Source organism: Pseudophryne corroboree, chromosome 12, assembly GCF_028390025.1.
Source record: "Pseudophryne corroboree isolate aPseCor3 chromosome 12, aPseCor3.hap2, whole genome shotgun sequence".
NCBI classification, from domain to species: Eukaryota; Metazoa; Chordata; class Amphibia; order Anura; family Myobatrachidae; genus Pseudophryne; species Pseudophryne corroboree.
In genome coordinates this window covers 14,906,652-14,925,507 of record NC_086455.1, presented here as the reverse complement: position 1 = coordinate 14,925,507, position 18,856 = coordinate 14,906,652, and the positions used below count along the sequence as shown (strand labels likewise).

The 18,856-nt window shown below is 46.2% G+C and overlaps 1 protein-coding gene and 2 pseudogenes across 1 annotated transcript in view; 2 read left to right on the top strand and 1 right to left on the bottom strand.

Moving 5' to 3' along the window:
- Positions 1-18,856, top strand: part of KIRREL1 (kirre like nephrin family adhesion molecule 1) — an 82,626-nt gene that overhangs the window by 12,124 nt on the left and 51,646 nt on the right. Inside the window, exon 2 of the mRNA XM_063947764.1 lies at positions 17,131-17,277. Coding sequence (XP_063803834.1) covers positions 17,131-17,277 — 147 coding nt within the window. The remainder of the gene's footprint in view (positions 1-17,130; positions 17,278-18,856) is intronic.
- Positions 828-946, bottom strand: LOC134981366 (5S ribosomal RNA; annotated as a pseudogene).
- On the top strand, positions 3,053-3,171 carry LOC134981353 (5S ribosomal RNA; annotated as a pseudogene).

The following is an 18,856-nucleotide window of genomic DNA, read 5'->3' as shown; positions in this document are numbered from 1 at the left end:
CTCTTGACCTGGCGCAATACCTGTCCAGTTTTTTGTTCAGGCGGGACGCCATCATGTCCACCTTTGGTTTTTCCCAATGGTTCACAATCATGTGGAAGACTTCCGTGTGAAGTCCCCACTCTCCCGGGTGGAGGTCCTGCCTGCTGAGGAAGTCTGCTTCCCAGTTGTCCACTCCCGGAATGAACACTGCTGACAGTGCTATCACATGATTTTCCGCCCAGCGAAGAATCCTTGCAGCTTCTGCCATTGCCCTCCTGCTTCTTGTGTCGCCCTATGCAATGGGAGAGGACAGAAGGCTCTTGTGTGGGCGCACTCTTAAAATGAAAAAATACTTGAAAGTATTAGAGAGAATATTTTAAGATATAACTTTTATTATTAAGGTTAAAACAAGATAAACTTCCCACACATCTTGTAAAATAACCGGAGATTATTGAGGAAAAAATAAATAAATGAAAAAATAAATGTTCTGGTCTCTTAAGTCGTAAGAGTATGGAAAGGGTTGTAGACATGGAGTAGTCATACCCCCATTTCCCCTGACCAGTACAGTATTTCTGTATTAATGGAACCGGGGGTTTCTTAGTCACAACACAGTTTCAAAATAATTAGGCTACAACTAGCTGAAATGGTAATCAGTGGTCACCACTCAAGGAATTATACCCCTGAGTATTGTTAGCATGCCATAGCCCTAATTGCGGGCAGAAATTGTGAGCAAGAAGTTATGGTCAGTTGATGTAGATATTGAGAGCAATAAAAGAAGGAGAAAGTAGAATTAGTGGTGATACTGCTGTTGGTGTGTGTTGGTCACATAAGAGAGGAAATTAATTCCTGACCTACTACACCAGGTATTCACAGGCAGTCACCTCTCCTGATACTAACCTGGCCCAACGCTGTTTGGCTTCCAAGATCGGACGAGATCGGGCACTGACAGCGTGGTATGGTCGTAGGGATTTATGTGTACACCAATGAGAGTGCACCTATATAGGAAATTGAAATTGAAAAGTGAAGGGTAAAGATGATAGAAAACGAAAATAACGGATAAGATAAGTACGTGAAAATATGTGGATCTGCTTTCCACGTTAGACCCGGTTTAAGAGATTCCACTGGTGTGGTACTCTATCCCGAGAATCGTGAATGAGAGTCCACGAAAATTGGTGAACACAGATTATGAAGATATTCAGGTTAGTATCTGTAATGGAATAATGCAAAGATTAAGCTGTCATTAGGCGGTATACAAAATTCAGGTGGGGCTGAGCCCAATGACCAACCGCAGACGTTCGTAGGCGTCAGAAAATTATAACCTTAGGCAAATAATGGTTTTTTGTTTAACCTTGTGCCAAAGAGTACGTATAGGGTTATTTATGAAGATACAGATAATATAACCCCTAAAGAGTAGAAAAACATACAAATAAACAAAGAGATAAAAAAAAAAAAATATAAAATGAAAATAAAACTAAAGATGAAAATAAAAATGAAAAAGTAAGCTGTATTGGGTAATATGACCCGGTACCGGCAGCATGAAACAAACTGCTCGGTGTACTGTACCATGCAAAATGATGATGTTAATACAAATAATATATCCCTTAAAGATAAGAGGTATATGAGATACACATAAATAAACCGATTCTGATGTAAGTAATATAACCCCTAATAGGGGAAGCTATATGAGTTGATATACCCAGTTGTTATAACGCAAAAATTGAGATAATTGGTATGCTGCACAGGACAAGGCTAAGATCCTGTTGTAGACATGCAGAATACTGGTAGCAAATTGATAAGACAAAAACAGTGAGTTCCTATCCCTAGAAGAAAATGTCAAAGCAGATACAAAATAAACTGACCAAAACAAATGCTGGCATAAGACCAATGATTTTAGGTGACTCACAGAATAGCCTCAGATACATAGGAGGCTGAGTGTTAGGCTGGTCTAACGGCAATGATCCTTGCAACAAGGATAATCTAAGTAATTAGAGGGAGCTTACGAATCTCCAGTGAGTTAGTTATGATCCGTTAGAATGGCGCCATGATATGACTGTGTGGACGGAGTTCCCCGCAGAAAACGCGTTTCACCCTGTGGGCTTGTTCACTTCCTGGTTCCGGAATATCATGGCGCCATTCTGTGAGTCACCTAAAATCATTGGTCTTATGCCAGCATTTGTTTTGGTCAGTTTATTTTGTATCTGCTTTGACATTTTCTTCTAGGGATAGGAACTCACTGTTTTTGTCTTATCAATTTGCTACCAGTATTCTGCATGTCTACAACAGGATCTTAGCCTTGTCCTGTGCAGCATACCAATTATCTCAATTTTTGCGTTATAACAACTGGGTATATCAACTCATATAGCTTCCCCTATTAGGGGTTATATTACTTACATCAGAATCGGTTTATTTATGTGTATCTCATATACCTCTTATCTTTAAGGGATATATTATTTGTATTAACATCATCATTTTGCATGGTACAGTACACCGAGCAGTTTGTTTCATGCTGCCGGTACCGGGTCATATTACCCAATACAGCTTACTTTTTCATTTTTATTTTCATCTTTAGTTTTATTTTCATTTTATATTTTTTTTTTTTTATCTCTTTGTTTATTTGTATGTTTTTCTACTCTTTAGGGGTTATATTATCTGTATCTTCATAAATAACCCTATACGTACTCTTTGGCACAAGGTTAAACAAAAAACCATTATTTGCCTAAGGTTATAATTTTCTGACGCCTACGAACGTCTGCGGTTGGTCATTGGGCTCAGCCCCACCTGAATTTTGTATACCGCCTAATGACAGCTTAATCTTTGCATTATTCCATTACAGATACTAACCTGAATATCTTCATAATCTGTGTTCACCAATTTTCGTGGACTCTCATTCACGATTCTCGGGATAGAGTACCACACCAGTGGAATCTCTCAAACCGGGTCTAACGTGGAAAGCAGATCCACATATTTTCACGTACTTATCTTATCCGTTATTTTCGTTTTCTATCATCTTTACCCTTCACTTTTCAATTTCAATTTCCTATATAGGTGCACTCTCATTGGTGTACACATAAATCCCTACGACCATACCACGCTGTCAGTGCCCGATCTCGTCCGATCTTGGAAGCCAAACAGCGTTGGGCCAGGTTAGTATCAGGAGAGGTGACTGCCTGTGAATACCTGGTGTAGTAGGTCAGGAATTAATTTCCTCTCTTATGTGACCAACACACACCAACAGCAGTATCACCACTAATTCTACTTTCTCCTTCTTTTATTGCTCTCAATATCTACATCAACTGACCATAACTTCTTGCTCACAATTTCTGCCCGCAATTAGGGCTATGGCATGCTAACAATACTCAGGGGTATAATTCCTTGAGTGGTGACCACTGATTACCATTTCAGCTAGTTGTAGCCTAATTATTTTGAAACTGTGTTGTGACTAAGAAACCCCCGGTTCCATTAATACAGAAATACTGTACTGGTCAGGGGAAATGGGGGTATGACTACTCCATGTCTACAACCCTTTCCATACTCTTACGACTTAAGAGACCAGAACATTTATTTTTTCATTTTTTTATTTTTTCCTCAATAATCTCCGGTTATTTTACAAGATGTGTGGGAAGTTTATCTTGTTTTAACCTTAATAATAAAAGTTATATCTTAAAATATTCTCTCTAATACTTTCAAGTATTTTTTCATTTTAAGAGTGCGCCCACACAAGAGCCTTCTGTCCTCTCCCATTGCATAGTTTACGTACTTCTGGCTCTGGGTGCACCACCAACCAGGACTGTATATTACTGATAACATATATTGTTATCTCCCTATTTAGGTCAATACACTGTCCAATTTTGGTCTTTTTTCTGCTATTTTTCTAAATATTATATGGAATTTAAACCTGTGCCCGATCGCCCCCTTTCTACTTTCTTGTGTCGCCCTGTCTGTTTACGTGGGCGACTGCCGTGATGTTGTCCGACTGGATCAGCACCGGTTGACTTTGAAGCAGAGGTCTTCCTAGGCTCAGAGCATTGTAAATTGCCCTTAGCTCCAGTATATTTATGTGGAGAGAAGTCTCCAGACTTGACCACACTCCTTGGAAATTTCTTCCCTGTGTGACTGCTCCCCAGCCTCTCAGGCTGGCATCCGTGGTCACCAGGACCCAGTCCTGAATGCCGAATCTGCTGCCCTCTAGTAGATGAGCACTCTGCAGCCACCACAGAAGAGACACCCTTGTCCTTGGAGACAGGATTATCCGCTGATGCATCTGAAGATGCGATCCGGACCATTCGTCCAGCAGATCCCACTGAAAAATTCTTTCGTGAAATCTGCCGAATGGAATCGCTTCGTAAGAAGCCACCATTTTTCCCAGGACTCTTGTGCATTGATGCACTGACACTTGGCCTGGTTCTAGGAGGTTCCTAACTAGCTCGGATAACTCCCAGGCTTTCTCCTCCGGGAGAAACACCTTTTTCTGGACTGTGTCCAGAATCATCCCTAGTAACAGCAGACGTGTCGTCGGAATCAGATGCGATTTTGGAATATTTAGAATCCACCCGTGCTGTCGTAGAACTACTTGAGATAGTGCTACTCCGACCTCCAACTGTTCTCTGGACCTTGCCCTTATCAGGAGATCGTCCAAGTAAGGGATAATTAAGACGCCTTTTCTTTGAAGAAGAATCATCATTTCGGCCATTACCTTGGTAAAGACCCGGGGTGCCGTGGACAATCCAAACGGCAGCGTCTGAAACTGATAGTGACAGTTCTGTACCACGAACCTGAGGTACCCTTGGTGAGAAGGGCAATTTGGGACGTGGAGGTAAGCATCCTTGATGTCCAGGGACACCATATAGTCCCCTTCTTCCTGGTTCGCTATCACTGCTCTGAGTGACTCCATCTTGATTTGAACCTTTGTATGTAAGTGTTCAAAGATTTCAGATTTAGAATAAATCTCACCGAGCCGTCTGGCTTCAGTACCACAAATAGTGTGGAATAATACCCCTTTCCTTGTTGTAGGAGGGGTACTTTGATTATCACCTGCTGGGAATACAGCTTGTGAATTGTTTCCAATACTGCCTCCCTGTCGGAGGGAGACGTTGGTAAAGCAGATTTCAGGAACCTGCGAGGGGGAGACGTCTCGAATTTCCAATCTGTACCCCTGGGATACTACTTGTAGGATCCAGGGGTCCACGTGCGAGTGAGCCCACTGCGCGCTGAAACTCTTGAGACGACCCCCCCCACCGCACCTGAGTCCGCTTGTACGGCCCCAGCGTCATGCTGAGGACTTGGCAGAAGCGGTGGAGGGCTTCTGTTCCTGGGAAGGGGCTGCCTGCTGCAGTCTTCTTCCCTTCCTCTACCCCTGGGCAGATATGACTGGCCTTTTGCCCGCTTGCCCTTATGGGGACGAAAGGACTGAGGCTGAAAAGACGGTGTCTTTTTCTGCTGAGATGTGACTTGGGGTAAAAAGGTGGATTTTCCAGCTGTTGCCGTGGCCACCAGGTCCGATGGACCGACCCCAAATAACTCCTCCCCTTTATACGGCAATACTGCCGTTTGGAATCTGCATCACCTGACCACTGTCGTGTCCATAAACATCTTCTGGCAGACATGGACATCGCACTTACTCTTGATGCCAGAGTGCAAATATCCCTCTGTGCATCTCGCATATATAGAAATGCATCCTTTAAATGCTCTATAGTCAATAAAATACTGTCCCTGTCAAAGGTATCAATATTTTCAGTCAGGGAATCCGACCAAGTCACCCCAGCGCTGCACATCCAGGCTGAGGCGATCGCTGGTCGCAGTATAACACCAGTATGTGTGTATATACTGTTTAGGATATTTTCCAGCCTCCTATTAGCTGGCTCCTTGAGGGCGGCCGTATCTGGAGACGGTAACGCCACTTGTTTTGATAAGCGTGTGAGCGCCTTTAATTTTCTATCGGGGGAGACCCACGCATCATCACACACTTCATTTAATTTATCTGATTCAGGAAAAACTACAGGTAGTTTTTTCACACCCCACATAATACCCTTTTTTGTGGTACTTGTAGTATCAGAAATATGTAACACCTCCTTCATTGCCCTTAACATGTAACGTGTGGCCCTAATGGAAAATACGTTTGTTTCTTCACCGTCGACACTGGAGTCAGTGTCCGTGTCTGTGTCGACCGACTGAGGTAATGGGCGTTTTAAAGCCCCTGACGGTGTTTGAGACGCCTGGACAGGTACTAATTGGTTTGCCGGCCGTCTCATGTCGTCAACCGACCTTGCAGCTTGTTGACATTATCACGTAATTCCCTAAATAAGCCATCCATTCCGGTGTCGACTCCCTAGAGAGTGACATCACCATTACAGGCAATTGCTCCGCCTCCTCACCAACATCGTCCTCATACATGTCGACACACACGTACCGACACACAGCACACACACAGGGAATGCTCTGATAGAGGACAGGACCCCACTAGCCCTTTGGGGAGACAGAGGGAGAGTTTGCCAGCACACACCAAAACGCTATAATTTTACAGGGACAACCTTATATAAGTGTTTTCCCTTATAGCATCTTAATATGTAATAATATCGCCACAAAAATGCCCCCCCCCTCTCTGTTTTAACCCTGTTTCTGTAGTGCAGTGCAGGGGAGAGCCTGGGAGCCTTCCCACCAGCAGTTTTGTGAGGGAAAATGGCGCTGTGTGCTGAGGAGAATAGGCCCCGCCCCCTTTTCGGCGGGCTTCTTCTCCCGTTTTTCTGACAACCTGGCAGGGGTTAAATACATCCATATAGCCCCAGGGGCTATATGTGATGTATTTTTAGCCAGCATAGGTACTTTCATTGCTGCTCAGGGCGCCCCCCCCAGCGCCCTGCACCCTCAGTGACCGTTGGTGTGAAGTGTGCTGAGAGCAATGGCGCACAGCTGCAGTGCTGTGCGCTACCTTAAGAAGACTGGGAAGTCTTCAGACGCCGATTTCTGGACCTCTTCTCTCTTCAGCATCTGCAAGGGGGTCGGCGGCGCGGCTCCGGTGACCCATCCAGGCTGTACCTGTGATCGTCCCTCTGGAGCTAGTGTCCAGTAGCCTAAGAAGCCAATCCATCCTGCACGCAGGTGAGTTCACTTCTTCTCCCCTAAGTCCCTCGATGCAGTGATCCTGTTGCCAGCAGGACTCACTGAAAATAAAAAACCTAACAAAACTTTTACTCTAAGCAGCTCTTTAGGAGAGCCACCTAGATTGCACCCTTCTCGGCCGGGCACAAAGATCTAACTGAGGCCTGGAGGAGGGTCATAGGGGGAGGAGCCAGTGCACACCACCTGATCCTAAAGCTTTTACTTTTGTGCCCTGTCTCCTGCGGAGCCGCTATTCCCCATGGTCCTGACGGAGTCCCCAGCATCCACTTAGGACGCCAGAGAAATGGGCATTAACCAAAAGTAATTTCTCCTTGTACAGAGGGTTATTTGCATATTGTTCCGAGGATATCCTGGAGAGCTCACCAAATTTTCCCTGTAAAGTTGACTTAAAATGAAAACGCATCCACTTGCTTCTAGTCTAGAAGTCCACCTCTGACCTACAATAGATGGCGAAACGCGAAGGAAATAACTGATGATGGCGGTGAAACCATTCTTAGATTGACACAATGGTACGTGACACATACACCTCCGTGCAGTATGAAGGAAAAAGATATATATATTTTCTGTAGACGGTTAACCTGCTTCGTGCCTTAACTCTGACGAGAGGAAAAGAGGGGAGGCTTGTTACTGTTTTCCCATACCATCTCTTCCAGTGTTGACACTGCTTAACATGTCATTCACAGCTGTCTCATTTTCATAAAGAGTAATATAATATTCCGCTGCTGGCTTTCCTGTTGATATACAGTATAAAGGAGACTAGAAGATCTTTTCTACAGAAACAAGCTTAAGTGAAGAAGTCCTATAACTTGTAGCTTCATGTGCCAGGAGATATTGGGGGTCATTCCGAACCGATCGCTCGCTGCAGTTTATAGCAGCGAGCGGGTCGAAACTGCTGTGGCGCCGGTGCATGCCAGCCGTCGTTGCATATCGATCGCCTCTGAGGCAGAGGCGGTCGCTGGGCGGGAGGGGGCTGGACGGCAGCGTTAAGCCGCCGTTTAGGGGGGGGGGCGGTCCGGCCATGCTTGCGTTGGGGGCGGGACGGGACGTGGCGGCTGCGTGCCATCACACGCAGCCGCTGCGACCCGGGGCAACGTAGAGGTTCTCCCGCCCAGCTGCAGGAGCTGCGCTGGCCGGGAGTAACTCCTGAGATGCAAAAGCATCGCCGCTGTGCGATGCTTTTGCATTTCTGCAGGGGGGGAGGGGGGCGGCACTGACATGCGTGACGGACTAGCCCTGTGTTGGGCGTCCCCCCGCATGTCTGAGTGCCTGATTGTAGCTGTGCTAAATTTAGCACAGCTATGATCAACTCGGAATGACCCCCATTATCCTTGACCGGACTTTGCAATGGCCCATCCTTTTTCATTTCTTTACTGTCCCTAATGTTGTTCTATCCATGAATGGACACTCTGTATGACCAATTTATTAACAGTAACTTATATATAGCCAGCACATTCACTTGTGCTTTACAATTACAAACAAAACAGTAGTAGAACAGTAATAAAGCAAGACTGGGCAATAACAAAAAAAAAATGGTGAGTCCTGCTTCCAATCTATAGATTCAGTGTTACCACCCAGTGACCCCACATGAATTATGTTTTTAACTTGCCGCGAGTTGAGGTGGCAGACATCAATGCACCGCAGAAATTGTTCCAGTGCCGGAACAGCTACTCCGAAAGAAGCTCTCCCACAAGTCCTACCGCTACTCCTTTCGTTACTAGGTAGTAGTGGCATAAGTTTACCCTGCCGGGCAGTGTTACTGAACATGTGTGATCTGAGCACATGCATGAGCATAGCGAGAGCTGGAGGAGGTGGAGGAATCTCCTTCCAATAAGAGGGAGCAGGGCTCAGTGGGCTAGTGCCATCTGAAGATGACATTAGTTCCTGCAGTCAAGCTCCGAAAACTTGTAGTTTGGGGGTTGAAATGGTGAATGGGTCTGTTATATAAAACAAGAGGAAACTACTGACTCCGCATGTATAATGGACCCATCCACCTCGATGAATAGGCCCCTAAAGGCGGCCAAACTTGGACCTATGTTACCATTCTGACTGATCCCCAAACTTATCAGAAGCAAAGCCATGTAATGTGTGACTACGCAGTGCTTCTCTCATTATTCACCCGCCCACTGCCAGTATAATCGGAACGCACGGAAACGCAGGAGACCTTGACAAGTGTGACACCATTTGATGGCTCAGGCATTCATCTTATATATTTACAATAAACCATTGTGATGAGATCTCCCTGACTCCCGACATTCTCTGCACCCCATAGATTTGTCACAATGCTTTAGAGTGACTTATTATTTTCAATTCTAATAAACATATTTTTCCTCTAAGGATGATGAAATACGTCCATATACTGGATGCAAACAAGCATTGTTCACACTGATCTGAACACTTGCTGTGACTGATCTGATGTCTAGCGATGATATTTCATTGGTCATCGTCAAAGCATGCCAAATTGACGCTCGGCAGGAAAAGTTCTCCGTAAGACATAAGTTATACCCATAACAGAGAATAACCTGTTTATAATAGGGTGTAACTGTTCTGTAAACCTGGCTCAAGCCGCTGTCCAACAGGTAAGAGCAAGAGCCTGATTGGGTCTGGGATGATGGACTGATTTGGTCGCAGCTGTCCGATGCTGTCACTGCACCAGAGCCGCAGAGCACATGCGCCGCGATGTTACTGCAGCTCTGGTTGCAATGTGGGGGGAAGCCGCTCACTTCTTCCGACGCAGGCAGCAGATCCCAGAAACCGGCATTTGCAGGTTTTTTTTACACAGGACGCCTCCTGCTGCATTACCGTAACTTCTCCGATCCCGTTACTGAAAGACGCAGCGCCAATCACTCCACCTTTCAATCAGGCGCCTTCATAATGGACAATGAGAAGTCAACAGTCAGACAGGTTCTGAATGGGCATTAGATTGATAGGGAAAATATCGACATTCATATGTTGACATGATGAGAATGTCAACATGTTCATAATCTTGACATTCACCATGACGGCATCAAAATGTTAGCTTCGTTTTTTGCTTGTGACTGACCCTAAAAATAACACAAAAATGTACTGTCGACTTGTTAAATAAAACGTCGACTGTAAAGGGTTAATGTTACATGTCGATTTTTTATGTTAAATGTCAAGATTATGAGCATGTTGACATTTTGACCATTTTGACAATTGAGAATGTCAACATAACGTCCATGTCAACAGTCTAGTGTCGACATTCTGACCAGATTATGGGCCCGACTCAGTAAGGATGGCAAATTCTGCTAATTAGTGTGACGTCACGCAGCCGCCGCGACCACGCACATGCCGCGACCCCCTTTTCCACACCACCGCCCCCATTTGCCCGCCTCTGCCCCCACAACGCTCTGCCTAGGAAACGGAGCGTTGCCACCCCCGCGAACACCTCTACCTGATTGACAGGCAAAGGCATTTGCATTTCCTGCGGCCCACCCCGCATAAAATGCTTTTTTATTGTGGTTGGATCGCGTTTTGCGATCCAACCTGAATCGGGCCCTATGACTGGATACAGGGCCTAATTCAGCATGGGTCTTAAGGGCCTCATACACTGGAACGATTATGCCCAATTGCAGCCCAATTCAGGCATTCGGGCCGATATATCGGGTGAAATCGGGCATTTTGGCTGTGTATCCGATCCGATGCGCAGCCCCGTGAGCATCTGTTCGACTCCTCTAGGTCGTTAGTGCTGCACTCGTGATATGTCGGTTCCCGCAGGCATGGCTGGGATCGCATAAGATATATCGCATGCAAAATGTACCAAATCGTATGGAATCGTATGGAACCAGTCCCGGGAAGCTCTTGGGAGAGTTCAAGGGAAATCGCCTCAGACATATCGCTGTAGTGTATGGGGCCCTTAAGATATGCGAAAAATCGAAAGCGAAAAAACACTAACAGGCAGGGGATGCCAAGCACAGGGCAAGTCTGTCTCGCTCCCCCCCGCTAACATACATCGCACAACGGTGATGCTCTCGAATGTTAAGGGTTGTCCTCTGCCTATGCAGGCGTGCCTGTATTGTCCGTACCAACCCCCCCCCAATGCCACAATACTGCCCATGAAATGCAGATGCCACGCACCCTCCTGCCCCGTGATGAGATGCGGCTTCTGCTCGTGCACACACAGCTTTGCGTGCTGGATCGGCCCTGCAGGTTACATAGCAGTCTTTACTCAGCCCACAGCAGCCATCACGTATAATCCCAGTGAAGGGTTACTCCGCTGAGACATTACGCCAAGTCCAGTTCTTGCTTTCGCAGCATTTTTTTTCTTCTTTAGTGATTTCTCTTTTCCACAATTACTTTAATTGACTGAGATAGGTAAGGAAGGAAAGGGAGCATTTAGAGAATGCTTTTAGTAAATTAAACTTTTTAGGATCTGTAAATTGAAAATAAAAAATATATATGTATTGTACAGCCTGGGAGAACTGGCAACGAATAACACTTGGCTAGATTATGGGATAAGCACGCGCAGGGAGACTTCTAACATCCCCAACGCTAAGGGTTTGGGACGGAAAATATTCTAGAGCCTATTCTGAGAAGGGAGGGAGCTGTGACCAGTGATGTGTGGGTGTGGCTAGTGCCGTGTGGGTGTAACCAGAGTCATGTGGGCGTGTACACCTGTCCAATAATGTGGGCGCTACCGTCTCTCTAGAAACATTAAAAGTTTGTATTTTAAATAAATTGCATAATTTTTTGAAATTTTTAATACTTATGATTGATGGCCGACTGTGTGGCCAGCTGGGTGCTGCTCATTGTCATGCTGCCATGACAGTGGGCCTATTTTTATGTGGAGGACTGGAGATGGCAACGCAGTGATTTACTTAGAACACCAAACAGGGGTAATAACAGAAAATTCCAACACACAGATGTTCATCTGGTACCATGTTTGCTTTGTTTTGTACTAGGAAATTAATTATGAATGATCTTCACCAAACCACACCCATTTTGACTAGACCACTCCCCCTTAACAGCAGACCGCACCTCTTTCTACTGTTGAATTTGGGACCACTGGCAGCGAATCGTTTGACCAAACAGGGCATGATTCACACAAGTCCATTTTGTGGGTGGCTCTTCTGATTGTGGGCGGTGTCTACAGATTGTGGGTGGTGTCTACAGGCAATAAACTGGGTGGCAGCTGAGTGTACACATGACTTGAGGTATTGCAGGTCATCTAGAGTTGGGCATACGCAGCAATCGGTCTACTGTCAGGTGGATATCTTACACCAGGTACGGTGATGACGGACGATGCCACAAGCGAACGGATAAGGGAAGCCAACCCTGAACACAGACGAGCCCCCAATGAGGCCATATTTGTCTTTGAGCTGCGTGCAACTCTAAATCAGGCCAATGAAGTTCATTAACATGTATAATATGTTATTCCAGGGACAGGAACAGGAGCTGCCATATTCCTTGATAGAATGAGCAGTGGATTCATACTGGATCCTCTTGGTAGGCTGTTTAGCAGAGAAGAACAACCCTTTATAAACTGTTCCACAAAATACTCGCCTCGTCCCAAACGTATCTGCAAAATTTCACGCGTTTCGCCAACAGAACTTATCCTTACGTGTACCCATCCCTGACCCAAGCACACCCTGCAGTATCCATTGCATTAGTTATGTGAAAGGTGACCTGTCCAATACAGTGTGGAAGTGCAAAGCAAATATCACGAGAACGTCACCTCTCCGGGAAAAGCCCTTTTTTCACCACAAACCTCAATTTGCATGAAACAATATATCACACAATTGAATTCTCGACAAGACAGACGTAGTTCATTCTGCAGCTGCTTCACAGGAGTACGGAAGGAAAAATGCGATCTGCTGGCCAACTATATGCTACCTCCATCACCTCCATCCCAGCAGGGATGTATGAAATACCCACAATTAGATTGTCAGTTGGTGTGATGAGAAATTGCACTGGCTGCCAGGGCTTGAAGCTGTATTAATCTCTTGCACACGATTGTCTCACGAGCTGCGGGGTTTACAGCATATGTAGCTATTAAGCATTCTCCCTGCCAGGAATACAACCTGCTGAGCCTCTCAGGCATCGGGGAACCAGGCTGAACAGTTAACCTAGAGCTGGCATCACCATCTATTTAAAAATTCTAATTAGGAATCCAAAACGCCAAACAATAGTGTTTTACAGAGAGAGAGAAGTGAGGGTGGTGGGGTGTGTGTGTGTGTGTGTGTGATTTGTATTTGCGCTGCTTCACGTGGGCGAAGTTGTAACCTGCAGTATCCCTGCAGAACATTAATTCCGGGACAGCTTTTCAGATTCCAGGCTGTTTTGCAAATGTGTGAAGATCTATAGGGGGCTTGTGGATTACATTCGGTGAAAGGCGATGTGCTGTTGGAACTGCGTGTACAACCTACAGGCCCCTGCATCGCGCATTTTACCTTGCGCGGAAAATGAGCCGTGTTAGGCTACATGTTATATGTGCGCTGCACATCATCTGTAGTACATTACGCTGGGAACATCAAATTACATTGAATTATCCCCATGGATACCGTTTCCACGTTCTTCTTATGCGCCGCAATTGCGCACTTTTGGGAGAGATTTATCAAAGTGTGGAGAGAGATAAAGTACCAATCAGCTACTGTCATGTTACAGGCTGTCTATGCAAAATGACAGGAGCTGACTGGTTGGTACTTTATCTCTCTCCAAGATGTGATAAATCTGTGTATGGTAATTTGCATTTGGCGTGATTAATAATCTATAAAGTGATAGGCGGATCAGTCTGCTCTCGTCAGGTTTGTGTTCCGCGCAGAACATGCGAAACGACGCAAATGCTGCACAAACATCTTGTAAACATTTTTGGAACAATATTTGCATCGGATCTAGGGCCTAATTCAGACCTGGTCGCACGCAGGCTATTTTTTTGCACTGCTGCGACCAGGTAATCGCCGCCCACGGGGGAGGGGGGAATCGCTGTGCAGGGCTGCGCTCACTTGTGCAGACAGCTGCACAAGTCTCTGCACAGCTCCGGACTTACTCACCTGCTGCAATAAACCAGGACGGAGCCGACGTAAGGATCCCTCCCTGGAAACGGCTGGGCACGCCTGCGTTCACATGGACACTCCCTGAAAGCGGTCAGTCGACGCCCACGAACGGCCTCTTCCTGACAATCTTCTAGCGATCGCCGGTGCGATCGCTTTCTTCGTTATATTCGTCGCTCCCATTGCGACCCATGAGCAAGCGCACTTCAGACCTGATTGCACCGCTGCAAAAAACGGCAGCGTGCGATCAGGTCTGAATGACCCCCTTAGTACAGACTGCTCAGGGTTTATTTTCCAGAATCGTAGCAATCTGCGACTGTAAATTAGGTACTATTAGCAGCCATGCCAATCACAGGTATCTCTGGTTTTCCATTACAAGTGAGTTTGCATTGCAGCAGCAGAAGAATGCCTTATTAGCACCCCGTGTCCCTAAATGCCCTCTGAGGTGGCCGTCTCCCTCTGCTGATACCCCTGCCCGGAACGGCTCTACCCACAGTAGAAGGCTCAGAGGGCTCGTTGTAGAGAATGGCCCAATCGATGGCCTGTTAGCCCCCAGGCGGCTGAGCAGCCGTTCTACTTTTAACCTCGGAGACTGAATCAAACTGCATCTCTCTGGAAACATGACTGCTATCGATCGACCTGAAAGTCTCCTGGAGGGGAGGGGGCCGACTGCGTTTAGCCCTACAGTTAACACCAATTACTCCCTGCGGGTAGCATGCTGCTCGAGGTACAGCTGCAGGTTTTTAGTCCTGTCCTCTGGAACATGGGGAAAGCGGGATCAGAGATATGTCCCTGCCACCCACTCACTCTGGGACGCTACACCATAGAGTCTCGTTTAGATTGCAAGCTCTTTGTGGTTGGAAATTTTGAACACCCAAAATTGCTCCTGCCATTTAGCAATGATTTTTTATTTTAACGTGTGGCACATTTATGGAACTGGATGTTCATGTCTTAGTACACTGTAGGGAAAGCAGTCTACGTAGTAAGGTGCTGCATTATGGGGTCGGTGTTGGGGGCAAATACATCTATTGTATTGAATGCAGGGTAAATACTTTCTGCGTTTGCATGTAGCCCACAAATGCTGGCCAGCTTTAATATTACACTGCAATTTATATTTGTGTTTGGACACGCACCTCCCAAATGCAAATCTCTCTGTACCTGTTACTTCCCCCCGCCTATGCAGTGCAGCATTGTTTTGCCAAGGTGCAAAGTTACTAGGAATGGCCACCCGTGGGTTAACCTTCGATGCCCAAATTCAATAATACCATTGGTGTAAACCTCGATGGTATGAACCATCGACTGAGAACCACTGATGGTTTCACCCAACGATGCTCACCGCTGCTCTATTACCCGCAGGGCAGCAGGTCAATCAGAGTGGGGCTGGAACTGCGCTTGTTGCATCGGGGGGTGGGGGAATGTGTGGGGGGTGGAGCTAGGCTCAGTGTCCTGGTGCCATTGATTGGGGTGAACCATTGGATCTCTGCTGTAGATGGAAAAAAACATCGATGGTAGATAGAAATCCCTAAAAGTAACTCTGTCTGCATATCAACGTTTTCATACCAGGGTCGTCCAATCTTTTATATATTTTTAACTGGCATACAAACAGCCAGCAACTTTTACTGACCTGTGGGACATTACCTGGACAGGGGACAGGAATGTCAGATACAGGGATGTAGCTAAAATTGTATTATTTTATGAATAATAATGTATATTAGAGTAAAAAGCTATATGATGCCTATTTAAAGTTAGCTCAGTTATCTTCAAGTACTTGGACTTAGGTGTCCTCATAGATAGCAAGCTAAGCAGTAGTACCCAAAGTAGGACTGCAGCAAAGAAGGCTAATAAGATATTAGCATGCATAAAACGGGGTATTGATGCTAGGGACGAGAGTATTATACTCCCGTTATATAAATCACTAGTGAGGCCACACCTTGAATACTGTGTACAATTCTGGGCACCGTACTACAAAAAGGATATCCTGGAGCTAGAAAAGGTTCAGAGGAGGGCGACCAAACTAATTAAGGGCATGGAGACGATGGAATACAAGGAAAGGCTTGAAAGACTAGGCATGTTTACACTGGAAAAGAGGAGACTAAGAGGGGATATGATCAACATCTACAAATATATAAGGGGACAATACACAGAGCTTGCGCGGGACCTGTTTTTGGTTAGATCAACACAGAGAACTCGTGGACACTCGCTCAGGTTAGAGGAGAGGAGATTCCGCACAATACGTCGTAAAGGCTTTTTCATGGTAAGGACAATACGTGTTTGGAATTCCCTGCCTGAGGGAATTGTAATGGCGGAATCTGTCAACACCTTTAAGAATGGGTTAGATAAATTCCTAATGGATAAGGATATCCAGGGGTATGGTGCATAGTCATGCATTATAGTTACTATAAATAGGGATAAATGCAACGGCTGACAGCAGCATCAGTCAGAAATTTTAGTCAAATCATCATGCGTAGGAGACCACAAATAGGTTGAACTCGATGGACAATTGTCTTTTTTCAACCTCAGATACTATGTTACTATGTAATTACATGATCTCCCAGTAACTGTATGCGTCTGCTGATTGCATGAGTACGGATTTTAGCCAGCTGCGCTCCTGTACTGCAGAACGCCGTAAGTTCCCCTGCTTCCACCATTACGGTCTTTGTGTATTCAGCAATATGAATGGCGCACACAAATGTTCAATGATGCCGCTGTGTTACTTTCCTGCAAACCTATAATGACAGCAGTGATGTTCATATGTAGAAGACTTTATTGCAGCACATGTTTATCAGTAACCCCCCCCCCTTGTCTATTTGCTGCTAAGTGTGCCACATAAAGTGCACCAAAGCCTGCTCCAGCTGTATACACTGTAACAGCACGTATCAGCATAGAGGTAACTTAGATGAGGTGTATGATTTAATACCATGGAATAGGGCTGTGAAGTATATTTTCTTGATTCCCGCCTCCCCACAGACATTTATCATCATTTGTGAATCGGTTTTAAGTCTTCCAATCATTCTCTGTTTCCTTGCAGGCATGCACCCTCGCTTCCTCCAGGAGCCCACCGACCAGACAGTGGTGGCAGGGCAGAAGGTGGTCCTGTCCTGCGTGGTGCTAAACTATTCCGGCATTGTACAATGGACCAAAGACGGGCTGGCGCTGGGACTGGGAAACCTAAAAAGTAAGGCAAATTAAATTTTTTCTCCCCCCCCCCCCCCCCCCCCCCTTTCGCTGTCATATTTCTCACACTTGACATTCAATCATGACATCCTAGCTGGTGCCAGCTGACAGCACCTGACAATGGAACGGCGTCTGCTATAAATTCCCATCTTAACGCAGCGCTCGCTCACATCCTCGCTGAATGCTAACTGTTTAATAAAGGCCACAGATGTTATCACAGAGATTCCCCATACATATCAGTGTTGACTTATTCTGTAAATAGCTGGGGCTACAATGTGGCACCTACCTCTAGTGATAAGCCCAGCTACCTCATTATTGCACATAGCTAACCCCAGCAGCCGGCCATACTGCCGGTGGGAGATTTGCTGTGCCCAGCTATGGCAGAGGTTGCAAGAATCTCTATCGGTCCTGACTTTGCCTGATTCCTCTGCTAGGTTGCCCCAATGTGGATTTATGCGCCTAAAGTCTGGCCTTTGGGGGTCATTCCGACTTGTTCGCACGCTGCAGTTCATCGCAGCGGTGCGAACGGGTCGGAACTGCGCATGCACGGCGGCCGCATTGCGCAGGCACGTCATTGTCCGGCGACGCCGTGTACGAAGAAAGCGGTCGCAGCGGCGACCACAAGAAGATTGACAGGAGGAAGGCGTTCCGGGGCGTCAACTCACCGTTTTCCGGGCGTGGAGATCCGAACGCAGGCATGTCCAGGCGTTTGGAGGGCGGATGTCTGACGTCAATTCCGCGACCTTCATTGCTGGACCCGTCGCACTGGGTGAGTAACTGCAGGGCTGGTCTTGTTCTGCACAAAACTTTTTTAGCATAGCACGGCTGCACAAGCGATCGCAGCCCTGCTATGCTAAAATACACTCCCCCATAGGCGGCGTCTAGTTGATCGCACGAGCAGCGGAAGTTGAAATGGGTATGCTTTAAAGGAACACAAAACACCAAAATTGACATTTTCAGATAGAACCACGATGTTACAATATACTCTACAGAACTCCTCTCATACCTTTAGGACAGTTTGAGACTGTACAAAGTGGAGTGCGCAGACTCCATGTTGCTATTCCTCCATTGAAGCTTCATTCTCTGTACCAAGATGGCCGCTGAGGCTACTAATGAGCATGTGCAGAGCCATCTTGGGACTGTGTGAGTGACACAATGGAAAACCATAATCACAGGTCTATCTGAGATGCAACCTTTGTTCCAGCATCCTGTACCACTACCCGGTACCTACATACAATCACCGGCTGGTAAGCTGTCTGACACCCCGCTCTGCTCCATCTGTCAGTGTGTATAACAGTGAGTACGGCTGTACCTGCTTTATCTTCAATAAAACCCCTCCACTGGTTAAGTAACTGGGCTGTTCGTAGCTGTCAGGCCTCTGCTGGTGTGTACAGAGACTCTGCTACATCCTCAGCCTGTACACACACATTTCCAACAAAGAGTGCAGTCATTTGGGCTGCTGTGACATCACTGGCTCTGCGCCTTTGTATACATACACCCGTGCAATTCTGTAGAGCAAGTCAGTCAGTCTGGGCCTGATGCAGAATTTGCAGTGGTGATGTCGGCACAAGCAGTCGATA